General features: G+C 40.0%; 1 protein-coding gene across 6 annotated transcripts in view; it reads right to left on the bottom strand.

Moving 5' to 3' along the window:
• Nucleotides 1–26,136, bottom strand: part of ETS1 (ETS proto-oncogene 1, transcription factor) — a 191,995-nt gene that overhangs the window by 14,311 nt on the left and 151,548 nt on the right. For 4 of the 6 annotated variants that reach the window (XM_020963813.2, XM_020963815.2, XM_078147108.1 and 1 more), the window contains 3 exons: nucleotides 23,153–23,230; nucleotides 22,258–22,509; nucleotides 16,412–16,672 (listed from right to left, as the gene is read on the bottom strand). In XM_020963813.2, the coding sequence (XP_020819472.1) occupies nucleotides 16,412–16,672; nucleotides 22,258–22,509; nucleotides 23,153–23,230 (591 nt within the window). The remainder of the gene's footprint in view (nucleotides 1–16,411; nucleotides 16,673–22,257; nucleotides 22,510–23,152; nucleotides 23,231–26,136) is intronic. The other 2 variants (XM_078147109.1, XM_078147110.1) reach the window with 1 other exon arrangement.

The following is a 26,136-nucleotide window of genomic DNA, read 5'->3' as shown; positions in this document are numbered from 1 at the left end:
ACCCCAATAGCCACCCTTCCCAAACTAAAATTACCTTGATTGTAATTTATTTCAAAAATAAACATTTATTCAGTATCTACTACAGGTGATAGATACACATACATGCACGTATATATGTGTGTGTGTGTGTGTGTGTATGTAACATAAATATATAAATGTTTTATTATACACACACATCCCCATACATTATATGCACTTGTCTCCCCCATTAGAATGTAAGCTCAATGTGAGTAGGGATTATTTCATTCTTTGTAATTATTTCCCTAACTCTTAGCACAAAGATTGACACATGGTGGAGACTTACTAAATACTTGTTAACTGACTGATTTATTGAAAGGACCTGTCCTAAATGCTGGAGGTACAAGGATGAAAGATGATATAGACTCTGCAGTCAAGGAAATAACAGTCTAATAAGGGGAGGTAAGATATGTACACCAATAAATATGAAATAAAGAGGAATGTGCTAGCAGAGAATCAGGCAAGTGGCCATAAGAAAGCTGAAAGAAGGAGCTGTCCTTCCTGGCATGGGCACCCAGGGAAGGCTTCATGGAAAAAGTGGTGTCTGAGCTGGACAAGGAAGAGAAGGCCTTCAAAGGGCAGAGCCCATAGCATAAGCATGCCCCTAGATGTGGGGTGGTAGGACATTAGCTCACCAGAAGGCACTCTATACCTTTTTTGGCGTCGATATGACTTTAACAATACAGTGAAGTTTATGTCTACTCTGAAAAATGCTTATTGCCTATAATCATAATGGAAGGAAAGGCTAAATTTCAATTATTGAAAGTAAAAATTCACATCAAAGTTCACAGACCTGAAATTTATACATCGACACCCCCCCTTGAGGCTCTGTAGACCCCAAATTAAGAAACTTTGCTTTAGACAGAGTGAGAAAGGGACCTCAGAGGCTATCACAATCTGAAAACCCCTAATTTTACAGTTAGGGAAATGGAGGCCCAAGGAAGCCAAAGGACTTGCTGAAGATCACAGATGTATTAAGTGTAAGAGGCAGGACTTGAACCCAGATTCTCTGACTCCAGAGTCATTGTCTGTCTGTCTTTTGTTCATTTATTTTTCCCACTGTACCATGTTGCCAGCTTAAATGAAGCACAGTCAGAGAAGAGCAGGAGAAGAGCAAGGAACAATTAACCCACAGTCCATTTTCACACATGATGGCAAGTAATAGAAAATGAGGTTAGGAAAAAATAGTTTGGAGACAAGTTATGAAACTTGGGTGGCTCCCTAATCCTAAAGAATGGGGTTTCTAGGGGCAGCTATGTGGCGCAGCAGATAGAGCACCGGCCCCTGACTTCAGGAGGACCTCAGTTCAAATCCAGCCTCAGACTGAACACTTGACACTTACTAGCTGTGTGACCCTGGGCAAGTCACTTAACCCCAATTGCCAAAAAAAAAAAAAAAGGATGGGGTTTTTATTTTATCCTATAAGAAACTGAAGACCTTTAAGCAGGAAGAAGCCTGGCCAGTCCTATTCAGGACCTACATAAAGGATGGTTTGAAGAGGGGAGAGGCTGGAAGAAGAGAATCCATTAGAAGGCTCTTACAATAGTTTATTGGGATGGCAGCACTGAGATAATACATGTGAGAGACATTGCAGAGGCCAAATCAACAAGACTGGGTAACTAACTAGATGCAGGGGATATGTGGTGAGGAAAGAGTCAAAGATGCCTCTGAGATCTGACTGGGAAGAAACAGGAAAGATAAAAGGGGAAGGTTTTAAGAGGGGGAGGAGGAGTTGGGAGTACAATTTTGACATGTTAGTTTTCAACATGTTAAGTTTTAGGTGATAGTAGGACATAGTACTGGTGAGGGGATGCAGGGCTAAATATACAAATCTGGAAGTTATCTGCATGGAGTTGATAATTGAAGCCAGGTGAATGGATGAGATCACCAACAGAGAAAATGTGGAGGAAGAAGGCCAAGGACAGAGGCTTGGGGGACACTCATAGTTAAAGAATTAAAGAAGGTAGATGAACTACTGAAGGAGACCTAAGGAGTAGTTGGAGAGGGAGAAGTATTTGGAGAAAGCAGTGTCACAGAGGATCAAGGAAGAAGAGAGTATTGGTTAGTTAATAAACATTTATTAAGCACCTACTACGTGCCAGGCACTGTGCTAAGCTCTGGGAATGCAAAGAAAGGTAAAAGACAATCCCTGATCTCAAGGAGCTCACAGTCTAATGGGGGGAATGACAAGAAAACAATTATGTATAAACCAAACTATATATAAGATAATTTGGAGATAACAAGTAGAGGGACTAGAATGAAGGGGGATCAGGAAAGACTTTCTCAGGAAGACAGCATATCATATGTAGTGTTAGATGTTGCAGAAAGATCAAGGAGAATGAGTACTAAAATGTGGCCAGTGGATATCTAAATTAAGAATTCATTAACGGCCCTTGAGATAATCCTTTCCATGTGAGTAGGGATAGCAGCCAGATTACAGGAGCTCTGATAAATAGTGAGTGGGTGAAGGAGTGGCATCTAAGCTTAGATTCCTACTCTTTGTGGAGGTTTAGTGTGAGGGAAAAGAGGGATAGAAGATGATGGCTGAGTGGTAACAGGGTCAAGGGAAGGTATTAAGATAAGGCATACCTGAGTATTTTTGAAGACAGAGAATAAAAGATAAAAGAAAGCTTCTAGATGAAATGGAAGGGTATAAGAATCAATAGTTCAGCAAATGTTATGTGTACATGACAAATTCCATCCACTAATTTTTTTTTCTTCTTCTGAATATAGGGCTTAAAATGGGTTTTCAATATGAGCTGTCTGTCTTAGATTTTAAACCTCCAGAAGGCAGGAACTGAGGCTTTTATTTTATTTTACTTTATTGGGGAAGAGCCTAGATGTGTGATTTCATTGATGTCAGGTACTGGGTATGGAAATTCCTTTTGCCAAAACAGATCAGAAACTTTTCTTCAACAGGCTTAGAGAATTACCCAGGGGAATGAGAAATTAATTAACATGTCTATGGTCAAGTAGCTAGTATATATCAAGGACCAGACTTGTTGATACATTGCTCCTCCCAAGCATAAAAGAATGGGTAAGTAGATGTTTATTGAACATATTTTGTAATGGTGAAGAATCGTAATGATTCAGTATAATGTAAAATGCCTCCCTAGTACCTGCATTAAACCAAACATGGAAACTAACAAGGCAGCTGTCATTGACAGGTGAACCAAAAGCAATTTTTGTAGCCTAGTTAATGCTACAGACACATTACTCCAAGAATTAGCGTGAGCCATTAAACCGAAGAAGTATATGGCCATAGAGTGAGCCCTAGAAATAAAGTATTTAGACTCCACAAGACCTTACAGTCTACTCTAAAGACCAAAGTAGAGAAGTGGCGAGGGAATCATTCTTAATTCTAACTCTGACTTCATGTGCAATTTTGGACAAATCCCTAGTTTCTCCAGCCATTAAAATAAAGGCAAGAATCCTATGTTTCTCCTACTTTATAGAAATGTTGTAAATTGAAGGAACTGTCACATATAAGGAAAGGATAAAAGTGCTGTAAAAGGATGGGAATAGAAGGAATGGATGCAGATACTATAAATATCATTGAACCAAGCATCACATCAAATTGAAGAAATTTTCTTTAATTTTTTGAGAGAAAATTTTGAACAGTAGACAAGTGAAAGATATAAAGGAAAAAGGAGGAAAATGAGTTTCTGGAATATAATTTGTGCACTTTGATGTGGCCATCTGGGGGAAATAGAGGGTATACAATTATTAAAAATTATAAAATGTATGGAAAAGCATTGTAAATAGAATACAATCCACATCTAATTTTTTAAAACATAGATATGCATCCCTGTAATTTTATTTTTACTACATCTGTAAACACAAAAATAAATAGATGGAAACTGCTTTACAAGTAAAAGTGCTACAGAAAGTGTCTGGGGAGACCTTGGCCACAGAGAGGACTAGATCCTCTTTCTCCAAAAGGTGTTTGTTTCTCTTTGTGTCTGTGCCTCTGATTATCACAGATAAACCTTTCTCCACATAAATACTTTGAAGAGAAATGTACAATCTTCTATTAGAGAGAGAAAGCATTTGGATCTAGGTTCCAACACGTCCCTGGAAGGGAAGCTTTGTGGAACTGACTAGGGATAAAAGCCACCCATAGGCTCGCAGGCACCATTGTCCAACTCTAGATAGGTTCTGGGTGGGCTGTCCCACATAATGTCCTCATTATGTCTCATTTGGTGAGTATGTAGGGCTTGACAGCAAGACAGCTACAAGATTTTAAAGTTTTGGAGAAAAGGTGCTTATTTTTCTCCCATCTCCTCACACCTGCTCTGCCTGAGTGTTCAAGTTCATGTATATGGGGGTGGAAGAACAAAAAGGGGAGAGGGAGGAAGAGGAGAAGCTGTAATTCTCTTAAAGACATAGACAGTACATTCAAAAGCAGCTACTTCTTTCCTCTAAACCCACAAATATGTCTTTTTAACCATGTCAAACCCAGCATTGACTCAATGCTTGATAGTGGAGCAGTGAAGCTAATGTCAGGAAGTGGGTTTCTTTATATCTTTCTTTACCAATGTTTTCTAGGTAACTGTTTCTTTTAAGAAGCCCTTAAAGGTAGGGTGGAGTTGGATTTGGGGTGGGGATTTTGGTAAAGACAATGTATTTTATGCTAACAACATGGATGACTAGAAGTTGATGTCCTATAAATCTAGTTAGTAAGATGTTATTCACTAGTGAGAGTAAAGGACTGAAACTGAGGTTCTGAGTTCAGTACTTTCTTTCAGTAACAACTCAGTACCATCCTGCAAGTTACTGCATCTCCCTGGGCTATAGAGCTCTCTAGAAACCTAGGCCGAGAAAACTCAAACCCTTTAGAATTCTGGGCTAGGTGATTTAAATCCAAGGAAAAAAAAATTCTGGTGCTGTGAAACCTCATCCATTCATGCAATCATTTATTTGTTCATTCATTCATTCAGCAAACGTTTACTGATAAGCAAGACACTGAGCCTAGGAGTTGAGAGAAAAGTGAAATTTGGTGCTAAAGGAGACTCTTCCAATTCCTCCCCACATCTTACAAATGAAGAAACTGAGGCCTCTCTGGAGACAGGTTAAGCAACTTGACCACATTTGTACAGGCAATAAGTAGCAAAGCTGAGAATGTAATAACATTAATAACAAAATAGAGAAGTATATTAGAACCTGGATCAAAGAAAATAATAGGAATCTTCTCCCCTGTCTCACAGCAATGTAATATACTAGGCCCCTTCCATCTGCAAGGAAATAGTCATCAAAGAATCCATCCTTCAGAAGGTGTCTGAGAAACTTTCTAACCATCTCAGCTACCAAAGTTCAGTGCCTCTACAGAGGTGGGTTCTGTGAGCATCATTCAACCAGACCTAGTCCCAGCCTAGTCTAAGAGTTTCAACTTTCACATTCAGTCACCTAGGAGAACTTTCACTCTTAGGCCTCATGTCTAAGTCACAAATGAATCAGAAAGAAGGTTGTGTAGTCAATAAAAATTCACTGAGTACCTTCTCTGTGCTGAACACTGTGCTCTACTTCTCATACATCAAAAAAGCAGTGGGACCCACCCAGGCATCTTGCGTCTCATGAGCATGGCTTGTCCAGACAAAAAACTTGGGGGAAATTTTACTGAGAAGGACTGGTCTCAATCAGTTATGGATTCACAGATGTAGCTTTGGTTATTCTCAGTTTGAAAATGTTATAAATTGTAGATGAAGAGCTGGAAGGGACTTTAGAAACCATCAAGTCCAACCACCTCATCTTACAGATGAGGAGAATGAGACACAGAGAAATTAAGTGATTTTGACCAAGGTCACGTAGGTAGTAAGTAAGAGGGGCAGTATTTGGACTCTGGTCTTCTGACTCCCAAGTCAGTGGTCTTTTCATGGTACCACGATACTTCCCAGCTGACAGGCTTTATAGTCAGTGCTTTCAGTCAGAATAAAACAACAAAACTGAGGTCTTGGGGGGAGGGGAGAGAGGGATAGAATTTGGAATTCAAAACTTTTTAAAATGTTTTAAAAATTGTTTTAACATGCGATTGGAGAAAAAAAAAATATATTTAAAAAAAAACCTGAGATATATCAAGCCCAAGCTCTGCCATTAACTCACTGGCTTCATGACCTAGGACAAGTGATTCTCTGGATCTCAGTTTCCTTTTCTGTAAAATGTAACAATTGCACTAGCTGATCTCTAAGGTTCTTTCTATATTTAATACTCTATGATTGTATGATTCTAGCATTAAGCACCTCTTAATGTGTTGGAAAGTCTGATGCCCATATGCTAAGAGGAATTACCACAAAAGCATTGTATTTAGCACTGAGGAGCTTAATATCTTACTGAGAAGGTAGGATTGACAGGAAATACTATAGAATGATACAAGAGAATACAAGGGGACAGAGTGTCAAGCCTGAAGTCAGGAAGACTCAAATTCCCTGGTTCAAATCTGGCCTCAGATACCTACTGGCTGTGTGACCCTGGGCAAGTCACTTAACCCTGTTTGCCTTAGTTTCCTCATCTCTAAAATGAGCCGGAGAAGGAATGGCAAACCTCACCAGTATCTTTGCCAAGAAAATCCCAAATCGGGTCACAGAGTCGGACACAACTGAAACAAATGAGTGACAAATATATTCTTAAATGTCTAATCCTAGTCCCCAAATCTTGATAATATAACCAGGCTGAGAGATTAGGCTACTTATTCCACTCCCAGCTGAGCAGGGACTACCTTTTACATCTTTTTCTATCTCCAGCACTTTTCATAATACTTGGCACATAGTAGGCACTTAATAAATGTTTGCTTATGATTATTGTTAATATGAATAGTGATGGTTATTATTGCTGATTCCCTAATGAATAGTAGTAACTAGTAGATTATTGGTAAGCAAGGTAAAACCTCCACTTTAAATCCAGTATAGGGGAGGCTTAAAAGTTTCTAGCCTTTAAGATTCTAGACCATCCCCTTCTAACTCAGAGCTAAGGGAACAGCAACTACAATGACATTTTTTAAGCACCTACTGTGTGCAGAGCACCGTGTCAATATTGGAAGAGGCACAAAGTTTAGATGAAGACAACCCTTGTCCCCAGTGAGCATACAGGCCACTAAGGGATAAAATACCAACACAGATAGCTAGAATATTCAATATTACACAATAAAAGCATGGTTGTTGTTGTTGCTCATTCATGTCTGCTTCTTCATGATCCTGTGTGAAGTTTTCTTGGCAAAGATACTAGAGTGGTTTGCCATTTCCCTCTCCAATGGATTAAGGCAAACAGAAGTTAAGTGACTTGCTCAGGGTCACAGAGCTGGTGTCTGAGGCCAGACTTAAATTCGGGTCTTCCTCACTAGAGGCTCAGCTCTCTATCTACTAAGCCGTCTAAGTTGCCTCTAATAAAAGCATTTAGAGAGATAGGAAAATTTTAAAATGATTTGGGATGCCTGAGAAGGAAGTGGAGAAGGCTGGGGGTGGGGATGAAGGGAGGCAAGACACAGAAAATTCATTCAAGGAAGAAGAAAATACCAAAGTATAAAATCAGAGAAAACCAACCAACTTGGGCAGGCTGTTTCCCAATAGATGGCAAAGCATTTCCAGGGCATTTAAATTAATTATCAGAGGTGGACTTTGTAAGGATGACCCCAACACTGGAGATCACAGCAGAAAGCAGGAGACCTGGCTCAGTGGGATCATTTCACTTCAAAGAAGAAACGATTGAGCTTTGAAGTAGAGATGGAGAAGCATCTCGGGGTGGTGGCCAACCTCTCTCAGGATAAGTTGCAGTTTCAGGTTTTAGTCAAAAGGTCAAAAGACAAACTCGTGCTGTGTGAGACTGAGAGACTCCTGGGCGGAAGAGGGGAGGAGGTGTTGGAGGGAAATCTTGCTTGAAACAACTATGGGGACCATACCTAGAAACTGACCCCACAAACAAGCAGTCTACTCCCAGAGGGCCCTGATTTGGCTTACCAAAGCCAATGATTAGGCAGTTACCTTTTCATCAAAGAGCTCCAAAGTGCTATGGCCAGAATAAAATTATTAACGTTTATGCAGTGCTTACTGTGTGCTAGGCACTGTGCTAAGCACTTTACAATCATTATCTCATTTGGTACTCAAAACCCAGGAGGTAGGTGCTATTACTATCACCATTTTACAGATGAGAAAACTAAGACAAACAGAGGTTAAGTGACTTGCCCAGGGTCACACAGTTAGTATTTAAACTTATTGTCTTCCTGATTTCAGGCCCAGTGCTCTATCCTCTTCACCCTCTAGCTGCTCCCCACTGCCCCCAAAGCAAAAAGTTCAAAAAGAATCATCCTCTGCTTCAGATATAACCTGTAAGTAAACTGCCTTCCCTAAATCACTGGCAACTGCTTGAAAGAAAGAACTAATCCAAAACCCCACATTTTAAAGATGAAGATAGATATAATTGTCCTGCTGTAACAATTCCTTTATATCAGTGGAAAATGATAAAAAAAAAATAGTACCAACAAAGACAAAAACTTAGTAAGAACAAGCAGTGAAGACAGGCATTGAAGGCTGAAGAACCAAGCTTCTATCCAGATAAAGGTTGCCCAAAGTCAGTACTCTGGGATATTTCTATGGTTTCATCAATATCACAGTTTTGCTCAATTTCAACCTTTTATCCCACTAGGGCTGTACTCGATTCCCTCTAAATCATAGCTTGGAGAAGCAGCTTGGTAGATACAGTTATAGATATCCACATATATCCACAAACATATATCTATACATGCATATACATACATATATATGTGTATGTAAAAAAACATTGTAGGATTTATGTGTGCATTATTTCAATTTATATAATTAACATATTATTGCCATATAATTATGTTATGTAATAAACAATATATTATAATGGTAAGAACCTTGGATTTGGAATCATCAGGCAAGTACTACGAATTTCCAACTGAAGTTTCACAATCTTACTTAACCACAGAAAATTAAGACGCTACCTGTGTAATTGTGGACAAGTCACTTCAACTCTTAGGGCCTCATTTTCTTTACCTGCAAAATGATGAGGCTCAACTGATCATTAGGCTCCCTAACCCTCACTCAGGGATTCTGTGGCATCTTTAACCTATGGAACTCTGTCCAGCATAAAATTTTTATTAGCACCTGACTTGGATTTGCCCAACCTACCTTCCATATGTTCTTCCAACATCCCAAAAGAAAAATCTTTGCTTTCCTAAGTCTTACATAACACAAGCCTCCTCTTCTCATTTCAGTCCAAATAATCCTGGAGTGAGGCTTGAGAGATACTCTATACTGAATTCTTTATGATTACTCAGGAAATTGTATTTATCAATTAGCAAGCTGAGTGACCTTGGGCAAATTATTTAACTTCTCAGGGTCTAAATTTTCTCATCCATAAAACAATTAGATTATCTCTAAAGTCTCTGCCAGATCTAAAATTTTATGATTTGAAGTCTCAGGCTATATTCCTTCTCAGCACTATTCCCTAATTTGATTTTTAAAATTATGCCAGAGCCATTGTCCTAAGGCAAAAGATCCTAAACTGGAATCTGGAAATGTCATGTCCAAGAGATCATCACTAAAGTCCTAGCTAATCTGCAACTATTAATAAACACCTTAGCTACAAGTTCTATCAAATCAATTTGAATTTGGATTCTAATAACTGCTTTTAAATCAACAACATTACTTTTCTTGAGAAAAGAGCACAGCTCTTTCAAAACCCAATTGTAAACACACTAGTCTCATCTTATTCTTATTCCCTTTTCCTGACCACAAGACTAAGATTCATTCCAAGTCTTCTCAGTATAGTATTTGTCAACTTTTTCCAAGTTTCTGTGCTTTAGGAAGAATGCTTTGGCAGCTGAGGGGAGGATGGAGTGGACAAGGAGAAACTTATGGTAGATGGGTCACACTGCAGGTAAATGCTGGTTCGAGGTGTTGATGAAAACCCAGGTGTGAGATGATGAGGGTCCAAGGATGATTCCAATGTCAGAGAAGAGAAGGTGGCATAAGAGGTATTATGAAGGTAAAATAGATACGCTTTGGCAACAAATTGGATATGGGGGAGAGGAGAAAGAGGGAGGGGCAAAACATGACATCTAGGTCAAGAGCATGGGTGATTGGGAGGATGGTGACATCCTCAACAGTAATAGGAAGAGGCAGTATATAGCCGTACAGGGGTGGTGGCCTGGAAAAGAACTAAAGGACAAAGGGATTGGAGGGCCCAATGAAGATGATAAGCTCTGAGTCCAAAAGAATGAGGAAGAAATATGCCATGCCTCCTGGAAGGTGATGAATTAAAACTGCAGAAAGAGACACACACGTTTTTGGTCATGGCCAATGTGGGAATTTGTTTTGCCAGACCATGTAGCTATGCATTAAGGGATTTGTTTGTTTATGTTTTAAATTTGCTCAACTGGGGTGAGGAGGGGGAGGGAGAAGAATAGATTTTTTTTAACTTGTTGCTTGAAAAATAAATTAAAAGTTATTTTTAAAAAAGACAAATGGCTGAGAAGTTTCCTAATCATTTTGTCTTATTTGTGAATCAAGAAGAATACCCAGATATTATTCTGATTGCTTAATATGGAGGCGGGAGGGGAGAAAGGAAGGTTTTGCATTTTGGTGAAAAATCTGGAGTTCAACATTCAGGAGCTGTCCTGTCTGCTGTGTTCTACCCTGGATAAGTCACTGTTTTAGTGTCAGTTTCATCATCTGTAGAATGGGGGGGGGGACATGTTATTTGGCAATATGCTCAAGGCAATCTAAGTTTGCCAGGATCAAAGTTGTCAAGAATATTTCAAGGTTGAGGGTCCCAAAGACATTTCCCTGATGCCTAAACAACATACAGGTTGCTCCAGGCACCTACAACTTGTGATTTTGAGTTGCTCATGATGCATTTAAACACAAGAAAAAAATGGAGCTCTCTGATGCTATCAGCCTGATAACCGTAAGCAGTTCACAGTAAGGTAAGAAGGTACATTTTGGCGGAAGCCAGCATTGCATTTGATGTATTCTTAACTCTGCTAACAGGCAGCCTTTCGAGCCATGTTATCTGTTCCCACATCTTGACCTAATTTAACAAGTTGCCATGGGAGCCCAGAGAAGGTTGATGCAATTTTTCTTATCTATGGAGGAAGAATGTAACTGTGCAAGAGAACACAAAAATTCAGTTTCTAACTGATTTTTACTTACAGTGAAACAACTAAGACATCAAATGAAGGAACAGAAAGTGCTTGCCTTCCCCCCTCTCCCGCTACACACACACACACACACACACACACACACACACACATGCAGTATACACACCACTCCCTTGGGCCTGGGGAATCTGAGCATACTTGGGTGAGCCAAAGTGGCACCAGAAAGGAATACTTGAAGTCTGAGGGCAGGGGCTACAACAAAAAGCAGAAACTCATCCAGAGGCATTCCGTCAAGCATGGCTTCACTACCTGTTCCTGGGGAGGTAGAGAGGGTGCTGCCCCTGGAAACTGGAAATTCTGTGTTATAAATGGGGAATAAGCCACCGGAGGCATAATTAAGTGGCATAATGAATAGAGTGTAGGGCCTAGAGTCAGAAGGTTCATCTTCATGGGTTCAAATCCAGCCTCAGACACATCCTAGTGTGACCCTGGGCAAGTTGCTTAACCCTGTTTGCCTCAGTTTCCTCTTCTGTAAAATGGCAAAGGAAGGAAATGGCAAATTACTCCAGTATCTCTGCCAAGAAAACCCCAAATGGGGTCATAAAGAGTCAGAAGTGACTGAAACAACTGAACAGCACCAGAGCTATGGGAGGGTTAGAGTAAGAAGCATCGTGGGGAAAGTTATTAGGAGTCTCAGAGCTGTGAGGAAGGGTCCACTGGACCTTGAGTACAAGGAAATCAGTCACATTGCAGTCTCCCACCCATACCTAGCAACTCACAGCCCTCTGAGGACCAGCTCCAGAATCACTGGAAAGTGAGTCAAAGACTGAAACACAGGCAACAGCGTTAAGCAAGCAATCTCAAAATATTTTGAGCTTACATTAAACCCCAAGAGACCTTCTGTGAGCAAGATAAGAAGGTTCCTCCTTCCCTTTTACAGAAATGAAAAGGAGGTATCAAGACAGAAATAGATTTTCTCAAGGTCACAGAATGGGCTAATGACAGACAAGAGGATCCCAAAGATTTCTCTTCTGTGGGCTGCTGTCCTCATCACCATATCAGATCCCTGAAGAGCAGTCATTTAGAAAATGATGAGCAGAGCAATTACCAAGCAGCCCAAGCCCTAACACGATATGCTTAGGGTCATGGGATCATAGATTCAAGGCTGGAAGGGGCCTTGCAGGACATGGAGTCTATCCCCTTCATTTTGCAGATGAGGAAACTTGAGGCCCAGAGAGGTTAAGTGATTGCCAAAAGGTCACACAGCTAGTATGTGCCCCCCACAGGATTCATTGTTTTGAAAGAAGAAATTTTTTTTTTCATTTGGAATAATCATTGGAGTGTGATTGTGGGTTACTCAAAATTTTTTTTTTTTACTTAACTGGCTATGATATCCAAGGATGCTTCCAGGAACTTTCCTTTTTTCCCTCTCTAACTACTGTATGGCTTCTGCCTATATACTACCCTCTGTGAACAAAATAATTAGCAAGTAAAATGGAGAAAGTCTTAAGGAAGTGCTCACACCTCCAGAACATTATTCATATTTGTGCTAAGCAGTTTTTGATTTTGCCATTCAGGCTCTGAGATTTGATTGCCAGAGAAGCCAATTTTCATTACTCTTAAAGGGCACTTTGGATTAAGCATCCTTTCTGATGGCTCATTTCCTCATCCCTGCCTCAACTTGAATTTCACATTCATTTTTTGAGTTGTGTCCTCAGTCCCTGAGGCTTCATCTCAATCTTCTCTTCCTACCAAAGTTAGGTAGTTCTGGTAAAGATCACTCAGGTCTCAGTAAATTATTGTTAATGGTGCTGTACTAATCCTCCTGAAAGCTCCCATAAACCACCCTAGGGAACTGAGGGTACAAGTCATCTCTCTGCACTCTGCCTATAGGCCTCAATGCATTTCCCATTCAGAAAACCCAATAACAAACATACTTAACGAAATCAGAAGAGTTCCTGTTTCAGCTCGGAATGAGGATATAGCCACTTCTCCATGTTTGCCACTGAAGTTATCCATTTCTACCAGAATCCCACCCCAGAGGGCTGACCACAAACCTCTGCTACTGGCTGGTAAAGAATTGGCCAAAATAGGGTTTCCCTGACCCTCTCTCCAACCCTTCAGCTGTGAGGGAACTCCGAAAAGAACAACCTAGATTCATTTAAGCTTTTCCTGTGAGTACCTGTCAAGCCCTGGAGCTAGAAATACAATTTTATACCATCACAAAGCCTTCAACAGTATTCTCAGCCAGCTGTGTTCTCAGTACCTAACACTTCGATACTGCTTACCCATCACAGGTCACAACCAAGACAGAAAAAGAGAGGTGAGGGACTTCACCTGAAAAGTGGAGTCGGCCTAAATGACCTGTAACATTCCTTCTGGCTCCAAAGGTCTAGGATTCCAGTAATGAGATCACGTTGACATTTTTTAAGGTCATGCTCTATGATTTCTATTTTGCCAGTGATTAGTTAGTTGCCAGGGTTGGGGAAGGATTATATTTCAAGTTCAACAACAGAGCCAAGAATCTGGTACTGAAAGTGAGAGGGTGAAAGAGGGGTGATATCTTTTCAGCCACCCCAATAGCAGAAGCAGGAGCTGCCATTTTAGGATGACCCTGAGACCCTGTCAGACTCTTAAGACCAATACAACTGATGGTTCTCCCCATCTTTCTTTTCCCCTTCCTAATAAGGCAGCCCCTCCCCTTACTTTCAGTGCCTTGTTCTTGTAACATCTGGAAGGCATTCCCAATAGTCAGCTAACACTCTGTACCATGGGTGTGGCTCACCCCCAAGCTTTCCTCATTCCAGGTGGCTTTAATTTTTAAAATGGAGACCCCATTTTATTTAGATTTTTACTCAACTGGGTGAAAAAATCCATTTATTGAGCACCCCCTGTATTCATTAGGCAGAGGAAAAGAGAAGGTAAGAGGTTTCATTTGTAAAATAAGGAAATTGGGCTAGATGAACTTTAAAGTCACAACATCATTTTTAAGTCCATAAAATATACCTTCCTTCACTGAACCAGGGAGAAGGAAGCATGAATAGGAAGTCTTCCCTTGAAGGTCAATTGAGAAGTTGCTTCTATAAGCTAGTTAGTTCCTTCATCTCCCCTTGGGTGCTGATGAAGACAGCCCTGGCTATCTTTCCAAGAGCCTTGGGAATAGTGAAACTTCAGGTCCAGCGCATTCAAACATCATCAACCCCTGTGAAGATGCAGCCTGGCAACTGCTCCTGCAGAAGACCCAGAAAGGAAAGTTCTTGCCCACCAAAGTCCTTGACACGGTCAAATGGTTCAGCACCAGAAAGTGATCTGATTTTCATTAGTAGGAAATGATACTTAAAGTGGTGTTGAAATCTGCTTTGCCACTGTACCGTAAGGATCATGGTACCTTTCAATCTGACTTGCAGCTGAAACCTTCCATGTCATGTCTCCCTCCACCATCATTAAAATGGGAACTCTTTGAGAGCAGAAGTTGTCTTACTTTCCCATTTGCATCATGCTTTACACGAAGTAAGCTCTTATCAAATGCTTTATCCTTCTATTCATTCAATCATCAAAGTTCAACAAACACAAGACATTTGTCAACACTTCTATGGCAAGGTTCCATATGATATACCTGAAGAGCCACCATGCTAGAGAGATACAACATGTATCTCAGGAGAGGCAAGATGGCAATGCTGCACTTGTAATCAGGGGAGATAAAAGTTTGAACCCTGCCTCCAACACTTAATAACAATAGGACCATAGGTAGACAAGTCACTTTGTAGCTCTGATTCTCAGTTTCCTGATCTATAAAATGGGGATAATACCAACATGTAGCATCCAACACACAGGGTTGTCATAAGGATCAAATGCTATTGTATCACATTTGTATTAGGCTTTAAGGTTTATAAAGTGTTTTTCTCACAGTAATCCTGGGAGATCTGTACTGCAATTAGCATTATACTCATTTTAAATGATTTCTCCAGGGTCATAGAGCTAGTGAATGTTAGAACAGGGGCCCCACCTTCTAGCTCCAAGACCAGGCCTCTTTCTGCTACATCAGGAGGCAAGTGTTTCTCCATCCTGTCTACATCCTGTACTGTTTCCAATCCAGTGAATTACTAACCCACATAAATAGTCACTACTTATCAATCTGTTAGGTCTAGAGTAAAAATAAATAAATAAATAAATGAATAAATAAAAGGTTTTATTTAGAGCTCAAATTTATTTAAATTTAAACATTTTAATTTTTAATTAAAATTTAATTAAATTTTACATTTAAAAATTTTATTTAAGTTTAAAATTAGTTAAAATTCATAATAATTTTGCTTTCAGAAGATTTTAAAGCCTTCAAGAAAGTATCTGATTATTAAAACCTTTCTGCTCTGTGGTTCATATTTAGCTGTATTTTTCATATGCTTCAAGGCAGAGAAGCTTCTGAACTGCCAACCATTGAAACATTGCCTTTTTAAAGCTTTGTTCATGGCTTCTGAACCAGAGTCCACAACCCATATCTTAGCTTTTCCTGTTTGGGGCATATTATTAACTGTGTGACATTAAGCAAATCCCTTAACCTCTGTGGGTCCCAATCTCTTCATCAATAAAAATAAGGCTGGATTAGATGATCTCAAGATCCTTTTAAGCTCTCTTTCCATGATCTTATGATCATTGCATTTTATCACTATCATGTTCAGTACTATAATGAACTCTAAATCAGAGGCTAAATTAAAAAATAAAACAAGCCACGTGAGTGAAACAATCCTTTGTATCCTCTTTGACAAACCAAGGCAGAAGTTAGTGTTTCCTATAGGTTCACCAAAGAGAGATCTAAAAAAATCTGAGGGATGAAAAACTTTTTTAGCCCAGCTTTGAATAGATTACTCAACAAATAATGGGCTACAGTCAAAAGCATTCAGAAGCCATCTGAGAAGGTAAATTGCTAATATCATCAGATGGTGCTGACTTTGGTGGAAAGACTCCTAAGCAATGCTATTCGCTTTGCCATTGAAACAGAAGATAGCCAAAAGTACAAATATATCTCACACACTACTGGGAAATGCCATCTGGAACAATCTGCTTCTTTTCACTTCTTACAGCAGCCACTATGATCATGACACCCAACAGAGAGATTTAAAGCACTGACTGTTCCTCTAACAGAGAATAGGACCAAAGAAGAAGCTTGACATCTACTCAGGCTCCCCCCACTGCCAAGATCCTCCACTCCAATACTTTTCATTGGCCCCATACCAGGAGTCATATAACCACTTGCCCTCTGAGTGGTTGGTGAGGCACTCCTACCTGTGTAGCCTGCCAGAGCAGCCGCAGGAATGACGGGCTTATCCTTGTTGAGCTCAGCACGATCACGCACATAGTCCTTGAAGGTGCCCTTGGGTTTGTGGTTGGGCAGGGCAGCAGGATAGTCCTCTGAATCGAAGCTGTCATAGGAGGGGACACGCTGGAGGCTGTTGAAGGATGATTGACTGCTCCAGGACTGGGTAAGGCGGTCGCAGCTGTCATAACTCTCTATGCTCTCAAAGGAGTCCTGGCCTCCAAGTTTACCTAGAGGTAGGGAAGGAGGGAAAATGGGGATAGGGAGGGAGGGGTCAGGAAAAGACAATGGTGAAAACCCTCTTATCCTTCAAAAGGGTATTGCTCAGAGCTGCAAGGAGGCCAGCGGTTAAATGAAGCTCCACTGGGGCTACTATCCATACTCAGGAGTAAGTTGGTTGTTCTGGGCTGAATCCAGATTCCTTATAGCTGTACGAACCATTCTATGGCTCTGCTGTACAGCTCTTGGGACACGTTAAGAACTCTATGATCTGCCAGTCTCCCATACAAGGACCTTAGATTCAGAGATACAAACACAAAGCAATTTCCTTGCCTTGAAACTCCTACTGTGGGGATTTCCATGTAGCACTTTTGGCCTACAGACCAAATGAGGAAATTATGGCAGATTCCTATTCCAAGGCAAAACAACACAAATGTTTTAAAAAGAGGATGGCATAACCTGGCAAAACACTTCAGCCTTTAAAAAAAGATCCCTCACACTCTAAGTACATTGGCCTTCCTTGATCTTGGTTCTAAAATGCTATCTGGCAGCAACATTTTATAATTACACCTTAGTGAGATATATGTATAGAGACTGATGTCTCCTACAGGCAAGTAAGGCTGTGGAATCCTTTGTCCAGAAGGAGGACACCACCATCACCCCACCCCACTTCCTGTCTGCATTCCATACCCTCTCCAGGTGTAGCATGGATTCTTTACTTGAAAGTGCACTTCTAAAAAAAAAAATGAAGATCTGATTTAAATAGTTCATGTCCACAGCAGTGTCAGAAATCTCCTATTCTATGAGTTGCTTAATACATTCTTCACTGACCACAAGATCATGCAAGTTCATTAATTTCCCAAACCAGGTTAAAAACAGCTGCTGGGATTGCACAACAGCTCCTGGAGAAATTTCCATTGGCAAAACTGTCCAAAGCCCAAACACTGACACCAAATTTCAAGAGAAAGAGGCTGCATGAAAGAGCTGAGAAGCTTATCAGAATGCCTGCCATGTTCTACTTTAAATATATATAATATGTATTTAATTATTTATTAATAAATTAATATTCTAAATAAATTAATTATCTAATATATAAAATATAGTTAATATGTGTGTATATATATATGTACATACACATATACATACATATATCAATATGTGACACCAAGAAAGGAAATATGACCTGCTTGATTCATCATACCAGGATGGCAGTGATTGTAAATGTAGAAATGTATATTCCATCAACTCTCAATTATTTGTCTATGGATCATTCACACTAAGTTTTTGGTGCCCTCCCCCGCAAACCTCTACAAACTAGCAAGCTTTTGGGCCAACTCCCCTGCCATTATTTAGGGAATCTGAGCTAAGGTGCACCTAAACTAAACAGAGCTAATACAAGAAATCCTGCTGAACTCCCCCTACAAATTCAACAAATACATAATTTTTATATATGCACACATACATGAATATACACACATAGGCACTTATACATATGTGTATATAAGGTCACATGTGTGTCTATATGTGCACGTATGTATACCATGCATGTCTGTATGTAAATGTGTATATATACATATATACACAATACATGTGTGCATATATAAAGCACCTACTAATGGCAAAGCACTGTGCTAGATGCTGGGGATAAAAAGGAAAAAATGAAATGATGCCTACTCTCAAGGAACTTATAATCTACAAGGTGGAATTGTGATAAGCCTAATGCATGGTAAGGAATAAGTGGAGGGGGGAAGAAGAGGTCAAACAAAAAGCTCTAGGGAAAATTAAGACGAGAGACAGTACAAAGAAATGGGAGAAGGAATGGTTGGAAAAGGACAAAGGAAGGTGTCATGGAGCAGTCAGCTCCAGAGTCGAGCTGTAGATGAAATGAGACTCTTGAAAGGTGGGAATTTATTCCAGGCATGGTGGGTTATCTGTGCAGATGCATGGAGACTGGGGATGAAAGTTCATGAAATAACAAGTTAATCCCATTTACTAAAACAAAAGTGAGCAGTATGAGATTTGACTGGAATGATAAATTGGAGACTGCTTGTGGAAGGTTTTAAAAGCTAGAAGATTTCTGATTGACATGGTTAAAGGAAGATTACTTTGGCAGCTGGGAGAAGGATGATCAATTAGAGAAGGGAAAAGTTAGTGGCAGAGAAACCATTTGGGAGGCCATTATAATAGTCCAGGTAAGGTGTGAGGAGGGCCTAAGTAACAGTGGTGACCACAGACAAGGAGAGAATTGGATGGATACAAGAGAAATTATGGAGATAGAATCAAGAGAACTTGACAACTGATTGGATATTAGGGTAGGGTAAGATAAAAGGAAAAATCCTCATCTTCCCCCCAAAACTCTGACCTACCTCCAGTCCCACCAACAAAAACAGAAAATATATTCTAAAACCAAATAAATTATTTGAAGAATTACTCACTGTGTTATCTGAACCACTGATTTCCTCTATTAGAATGGATAATTTTGAGATGACTATATTTATGCTTCAATTTTCTCAACTCCCTAGTCATCCAAAGGAGGACAACTTTCAATGAATTAAGTTGAAAGGACTTAGTGGAAAGGTTTGACAATTCAACCATAGGATTACTGGATCTATCCATCTAGTTTACTGTTAAAGTTATAAACTCTCAACTGACATTTAAAATATACTGGATTTTCCCATCCAGAAATTCACACTTAGCAACATAATCCATGACCCCCAGATGCCAGACCCAGTCTTGGGTCCAAAAAGTGAATAAGATCCTTTGAGGTGTGAAAAACCCATTAGAGAGCTATTTATATAATAGAACCTGTTAAAGTTAGGGGTCATTTGGGGTTTTGTTTTTTCTCTCTAGGCAATCATGCCAACAGAAGAAAGGAATCCAAAGTTTGCTGTAGCCTCAGATATGAGACCAAAAACAAAAAAATTCAGTTCATTTCTATTTTCAAGAAGAACAGCACTACCAGAACATTACAATTTAGACATGGAGATCCTTAAGGTCTTATTTGGAAGGACTCTGCTATGCAATGTACTGTATTCCTGAGGAACACGAAGAACTGAGTTGACCCAGGCTAGGTATGAACGGGTGGCTCCAATAAGGCTGTGTAAGGCAGAATAATAAACCACCCCCTTGGTGCTGTTATTGCATTTCTAACCACAGTCAAACGCAGGTGGAAAGGGTGGTGGTTTACAGTAGTAACCTGCTTGTATAGCCAACTCCATTTCACAATTCTGGAGCTGGAAACCATTCATTCCTATCATTTTCTTCCATAGTGAGCTGGAACCATCTAGATTAGACAGTCATCTATGCTACTATATTCCTTCAAAAGAGAGTATTGACATTCCCAGAAGACTAGAGTTCTATGTTTCTGGGAAATTCCCCACCAAAACCTGTCACTAAGACCGTCATGACATGCGTCAAAATAAGACAGCCACAAACCAAAATCAAAGTGGTATAAAGGAGCAAATGGGAGGGCTCCCATACAACTCATTCAACAGACTTAAGATGAGGATTAATCTTTAGAAAATTTCATTTTTGGAGGCCAAGATTAATAATTTCTGGACCAATGGAAGTCTGTTTGGTTTGAAGCCTTGTTAACACCAAAATAATCGCCCTGTAACAACGCTGACCTCCCTCTGAGGTTTCTGTGGCCTGAACCTTCCAAGACTGAACCAAAAGGTAAAAAGAAGGTCATTTTTTCTGTGTAAGAATCTCCTTTTTCAGCCTCTCCCTTGCCTCTCTGCTTAGAAAAATAGACAGACAGACAGACAGACAGACAGACAGACAGACAGACAGACAGACAGACAGATAGATAGATAGATAGATAGATAATAGATAGATAGATAGATAGATAGATAGATAGACAGATAAGGAGGGAGAGAAGGAGAGACAGGGAGGAAGGAAGAAAGGAAGGAAGGAAGGAAGGAAGGAAGGAAGGAAGGAAGGAAGGAAGGAAGGAAGGAAGGAAGGAAGGAAGGAAGGAAGGAAGGAAGGAAGGAAGGAAGGAAGAAAAAGCTGGAGTAGTCAAGGAAAGGGGGCAGATACACAAAAGGGGTGAAGTATTTAAAGACAGAGGCAATTTTAGAATCCTCTGAATAGATCAGCCCAGCTTTACAATACAAGTGAAACTCAAGCTCTAGCCTCTGCCACATTTGCCTAGTTTGTGAACAGAAATCTCCACAAGAAAGTCTTTCTAATGTACTGACCTGTTGAAAGAAAAGACATATATGCATAATGTATATAGGTAAATATGCATGTGTATATTTATTTATATTGACATACAGATCCAAAAATAAGATGCCAAAAGGGGAAGATAAAGTTAGCCCCATACATTCCCCTTCTGCTTAAAACATAAAAAACTTAAGCATCCTCTGAAGCTATGAGAGAGAAGGTGGGTGACTAGTTCTGGTTCTAAAGGGGGCTTTTCTTACTCTTTTACCGAGATACTTGTGAGGCCTCTCAAGGGGAAGGGTGAGCCAGGATACTTAATAAAGACATTATTGTGGGCAATCCATGAAGCCTATTGAGAAGTCTTTCGAATAGAATTTAGAAGAAGATGTCATTTGACATTTTACTCCTAAGCCCTACCATGAAATTCTTGAGGAAAGATTCTCCTACCCTCACTATAATGCAAGTTGCCCCCTGAACACAAATTCACACCTTATTAACTCATCTGAAAAGCTTCCTGTCTTTCCTCTTTCCAATACAATTTGTTTTGCCTCAATAATCAAATCCTCTTTTAGACCCCTAATGGACTACACTTTGCCCAAATTAAAACCATCTGATCATTTAGCCTAATATCCTGCATTTTTTTTCTCTGTGTTTTTCTATATCCTGACTTTTAAGGTTTGGGAAGGGGGTTATTTAGTTTATATTTATTTGTTCTAAGTCAGCCAACCATATTTTTAAATCACTTCCTATGTTCTCAGTGCATTATTTCATCATTATAATAGGTATGTCAACAAGAGTCTGTCTTCTTGGAATCATCCTATTGCTTGTTTCACTGATTTTCCAGCTGAATGTGTACTCTGACAGTTCAGGTTACTCTAAATCTTTTGGCTCCAAAACAGATCCCAAACTAATTGACCTGAAAGTGTCCTAACAAAAGAGAGCACGAAGAAGTAACAGTTTCACTATGGACGAGAGAAATCCCCACAGTCAGATTACAATAAATCTACAACTTGATTCAATGACATTCTGGAAGCAAAAGCGGGAAATATATGAAGCTATTATGTTTTGCTCAGATGGACTAATTTAGTTGGATCCACATCGATTCAGAGCAAATTCCACCTTTAGAACTGACAAATCCAAACATTGCAACAATCGGCTCCAATTCTTACCCATTTTTTTTTCTCTAAAATAAGAAAGCCAGCTTAAGTGATTTCAACTCCAATGAGGATCACTGAGCTTTGCTATTAATGATAATAATAAGACTGGAAATTCCAGCATGGAAACTTTTTAATGCCCCCTTATTCAGGGCAGGAAAAACTGAATCTGAGGGTCCCCATAATACCAACAAAAAGAAAAAGAATTTGGGAAATGGACAAAAACCAGACATTCCTGGGAACAGGAGAGGCTTTTGAGATAAGGTCTTACTTACCACGACTGGTCCTCCCCATACACATGTTGTCTGAGGTTACAACTTCTTGTTTGATTGTGAAATAGTCAGTAGACAAGGCGTCTGCCTGGAGAGGGTCCCTGCTGAGGATGACTGAGGAGTAGTCATTCTCATATTTGAGGGAGAGGAGCTCCTCAGAGCTGATGGGGTGCAGTGTCTGGTAGGACTCAGTGATGAAGCTGGGCTCTGAGAACTCTGATGGAGGAACACACTGAGCATGCTCAATACCATAACCTGCAGGAACAAAAGTTGGACAGAAAAATGGTAAAAGTAAAATGACTGGCGAGTTGTACTTAGACTAAGCTAATCTCCACTCCTTCACCCCCAACTGCTAGTATCTTTCCCCATGAGAAGGTCACTTTCCAACTGCTCTCTCTCTCCTCTCTCTCCACACACACACACACACACACACACACACACACACACACACACACACACACACACACACACACACACACACACATAAGTGTGTGGGTATGAGAGAGAGAGAGAAATGGTGGCCTTCTCTAGTGCAGGTAGGGGGGCAGTTTGGAACTTAAAATGTAACCAAAAATAAATTTAATTTAATATTTAAAAAAGAATATAGACTCCTTGAGGAGCCAGAAACAGGGTCTTCCTTTTTCCAATAGGATTTAAAGTTGCATGGTACACACTCCTGAATCAACTCCTAGCATAGCATGGGATAGAATAGGCTTTCTACCTGCCATCCAAAACAGCCCTACTTTAAGAAGCAGAAACACTATAGCAAAATAATCGTAGAAAGTATTTCATTCCTCCAGTATCAATAGGGATAAAGAACTCTCAAGGTAGGAATTTTTACCTAGGTTCACACCACAGGAAGAATGATAATCACGGACAAGTTGGACATTGAACTTACTAATGAAGTAATCCGAGGTATAGCGGGTCTCTGGATAGGTAGAGTTGACTCCACTAACTTGATATGGCTTCATGTCCTCTGCAGCAAATAAGAAGAGGAAAAGGTCAATATAGAAGCAATATTCGGCCCAAAAGGATCTTGGGTGCAAGCACCACAGTGATCTCAACTGTTCTTGTATGAAATCAGCATTTTCATTCATTGAGGATACTGTTCTAGGTCTTTCCTGCCCCCAACTTCCCAGGCTTCCTCTGCAGTGAGGTCACTGGTCACAGAAGGGTATTTAATTCTATTATATCAGTAGCTCTAAAATCAGATGTAGGCTCCTGGAGAGTACCAAGTGATTTCAGTGAAATTCAGGCCCTTAACCTAGATGAAGTTGGCAAAGTCTGCAATCATAGAGTCAAAGAGCTAGAACATACAGAAGGAAGTCCAGGCAGGCCACATTCTAACCTATCTAAGAAAGATGGTAATTTTTCTCGTTTTTAGGGATTTTCAAGTATGCAAATTCCATAGACTCTCTTGATAGCCTTGGGTACCAGTTTTGATCACCTTACAAAGAAGCTGCCTGGGTGTTTTATCTCACCCTAATATTTCAGATTAGGACCAGGTAGGACACTGGCATGGTAGGTCAAACCTGAGTTGTAACTAATCCTTAATAAGAAGAGAAAAAACTAAAACACACAAAAACAGGAAACTAATCCTTAATAATGAGAAAAAAATGAATCACTAAGGATGGAAAAGATCTGCTTAGAGCAGCTACAGTCAATTTATAATCCTATAACTAGACTGACTAAACCATCTGTCAATTCTGTCATGGGGGTATCTGATTTTATTTTCAATGAGTCTGTACTAGGCAAATGAGGTGGAAATAGAATTGTGAGCCTATTGTGCAATTGTTTTTAGGGAGGCGCAGGAGGGAAGGTTGTTGGGAGTTTGGGCTTCGGATATTTGATAGTACGTTGGGCAAAAAAAGGTTACAGGTGACAGGCCCATACCTGCACAGGGAAACAATTCCAAGTTCAAACAAAATTATTAAACTCATGCATTTGTGGCTTATCAGATCAAAACAGCAGCAGCACCCTTTACCCCTCAGCCTTGCAACCTTCCCTCTCCAAACATTTAGATTCTGTTCTTGCAGGGTCTGGGTGTTTCTTTTTTTAATTTCTACTTGTTTTAATTTCATTTTTAATGTATTACAGTTCCCTTACCAAGTGCTTTAGCCTGTGCACAAATAAACAGCCATGGCTTGATTCTACTTTGCTCTGTCCAGGAATTGTCTTTTTACTGACCCTTTTATTGAAAAATCAATTCAGGTGATCAGATTTTTGTAATCAAAATATATTAAATCTGAGTTCAGTTCAGTTTCCCTAATGGGAAACAGCCTTAGCAACCAGAGAGTGCTGTGGTCTCCAAGAGGCCTGAAAGGATCAATAGGTTTCCCCAGCTATCTACCTTACTGTTAAGGAGGAATTTAAACCCCATTCAAATCCTAGCAGTTTTGTTTTAGCATCCAGAAAGGGCACAGGAATTACATTAGTGGGGTGCATTTCAGTTAACAAGTCTGGTCAAATTTGCTGTCTTATTAACAAGGCAATACATAAACTATAGTTATTATTTCCTCTCTGAGGAATGTAAGCTTTTTGAGGGTAGAGACTAGTACATTTTTGTCTTTGTGTCCCAAGCACCTAGCATGACAGCTGGGAAATAGTAGTTATCTAATAAATGGCTGATGAGTTGGTGGCTTGAATTATGTGCCTCCCACATATTTTCCTTCCATGAACTGGGCATTCATTTCTCTCTATACATGGGGGGGTCTGTCAGGGTATCAGGAAAGTCTATGCAGCTGTATGTTGCTCTACTAGAACTGAAGAAACAAAAAGATTTACCCATTTCTTCACTGCTTACTTTATAATTTATTTATTCATTCATTCACTTATTCATTTATTTGTTTGTTTATTTATTTTGCAAAGGATAGGGAAAAGGGCTAAGGATAACAATTGTACGCCCAGAAGAATCTAATTTTGGTCTCTCTCCTGGGCAATGCAGAATGGAAAATATTCTTGAACAAAGAAAGGTCTTGTGTAAAATAAAAGTGCTAACCCTGAGCTTTTTCCCCCTCCCCCAGAGTCTGCCAAGGGCTAGAACTGGTGACCACAGGGAAAGGGTGGGACTGGGTTAGAGAGGGCAGCCGGCTTCTAGCCTTACAGTCAGCTGGAGGGCACTGCTGACTGCTGGTAACTACAATTTATTTTAAGAAGAAATTCAGAAAAATAAGAGTAAAAACACCCAAGTTTGCCTCCTGCTGCCATTTCTATACTCAGCCAGGACTGTGGTACATGAGTCACTTGGTCCTAAAAGGTTGGAAGGAGTTAGTAGGGGAGACCATGTCATTACAAGGTTGCAACATAGTGTCCCAAGTGACCCACTGTTCCTTTCCCAGATGTAAAAGGTGCACTGGACTCTTCCACTTAGAATCAGGTGAATGGTTGACAGGCTTGACCTGCCAGTGAACCCTAGGGATCCAGGCCCTCTCAGAGATGTGACTAGGTGTGACCCCTGCTGAATGTTGTATGCATTGGAAGAGAGGGAGGAAACACTAGGCATGGGGGCTGAATGTGGTCACTGTCATAAATTACATGTGTATGTTCAGTTTATAAACACGTTTTTCAGAAAATATTTTTTTTAATGCTTGAGGTTGGAGATAAGTGCTATGGCTAGGGCCCTAAGGACTAAGAGAAGTTGAGGAATAAAACCTTACTACAGCTCAGACATAAAAGTCATAACTTTACACAGATCTCAGGAGCTCTGAAGACATTGGAAAGCGAGGCTCCACAAATTTACTTTGCATCTAAGGGCAGCCAAAAATTTAGGAGCCAGGAAAATATTATTAAGTAAGGCATATTTCAAATTACTTTTAAGTAGTCAAACATGTTTTGATCCATTTTCCCCCATCCATATGGCCAAGGATGAGGAGAGGACAAGAG

Source organism: Phascolarctos cinereus, unplaced genomic scaffold, assembly GCF_003287225.1.
Source record: "Phascolarctos cinereus isolate Bilbo 61053 unplaced genomic scaffold, phaCin_HiC Scaffold_726;HRSCAF=1367, whole genome shotgun sequence".
Lineage (NCBI taxonomy): Eukaryota > Metazoa > Chordata > Mammalia > Diprotodontia > Phascolarctidae > Phascolarctos > Phascolarctos cinereus.
Note: the sequence above shows the minus strand (reverse complement) of the source record. Positions and strands in the feature narration are given on the sequence as shown.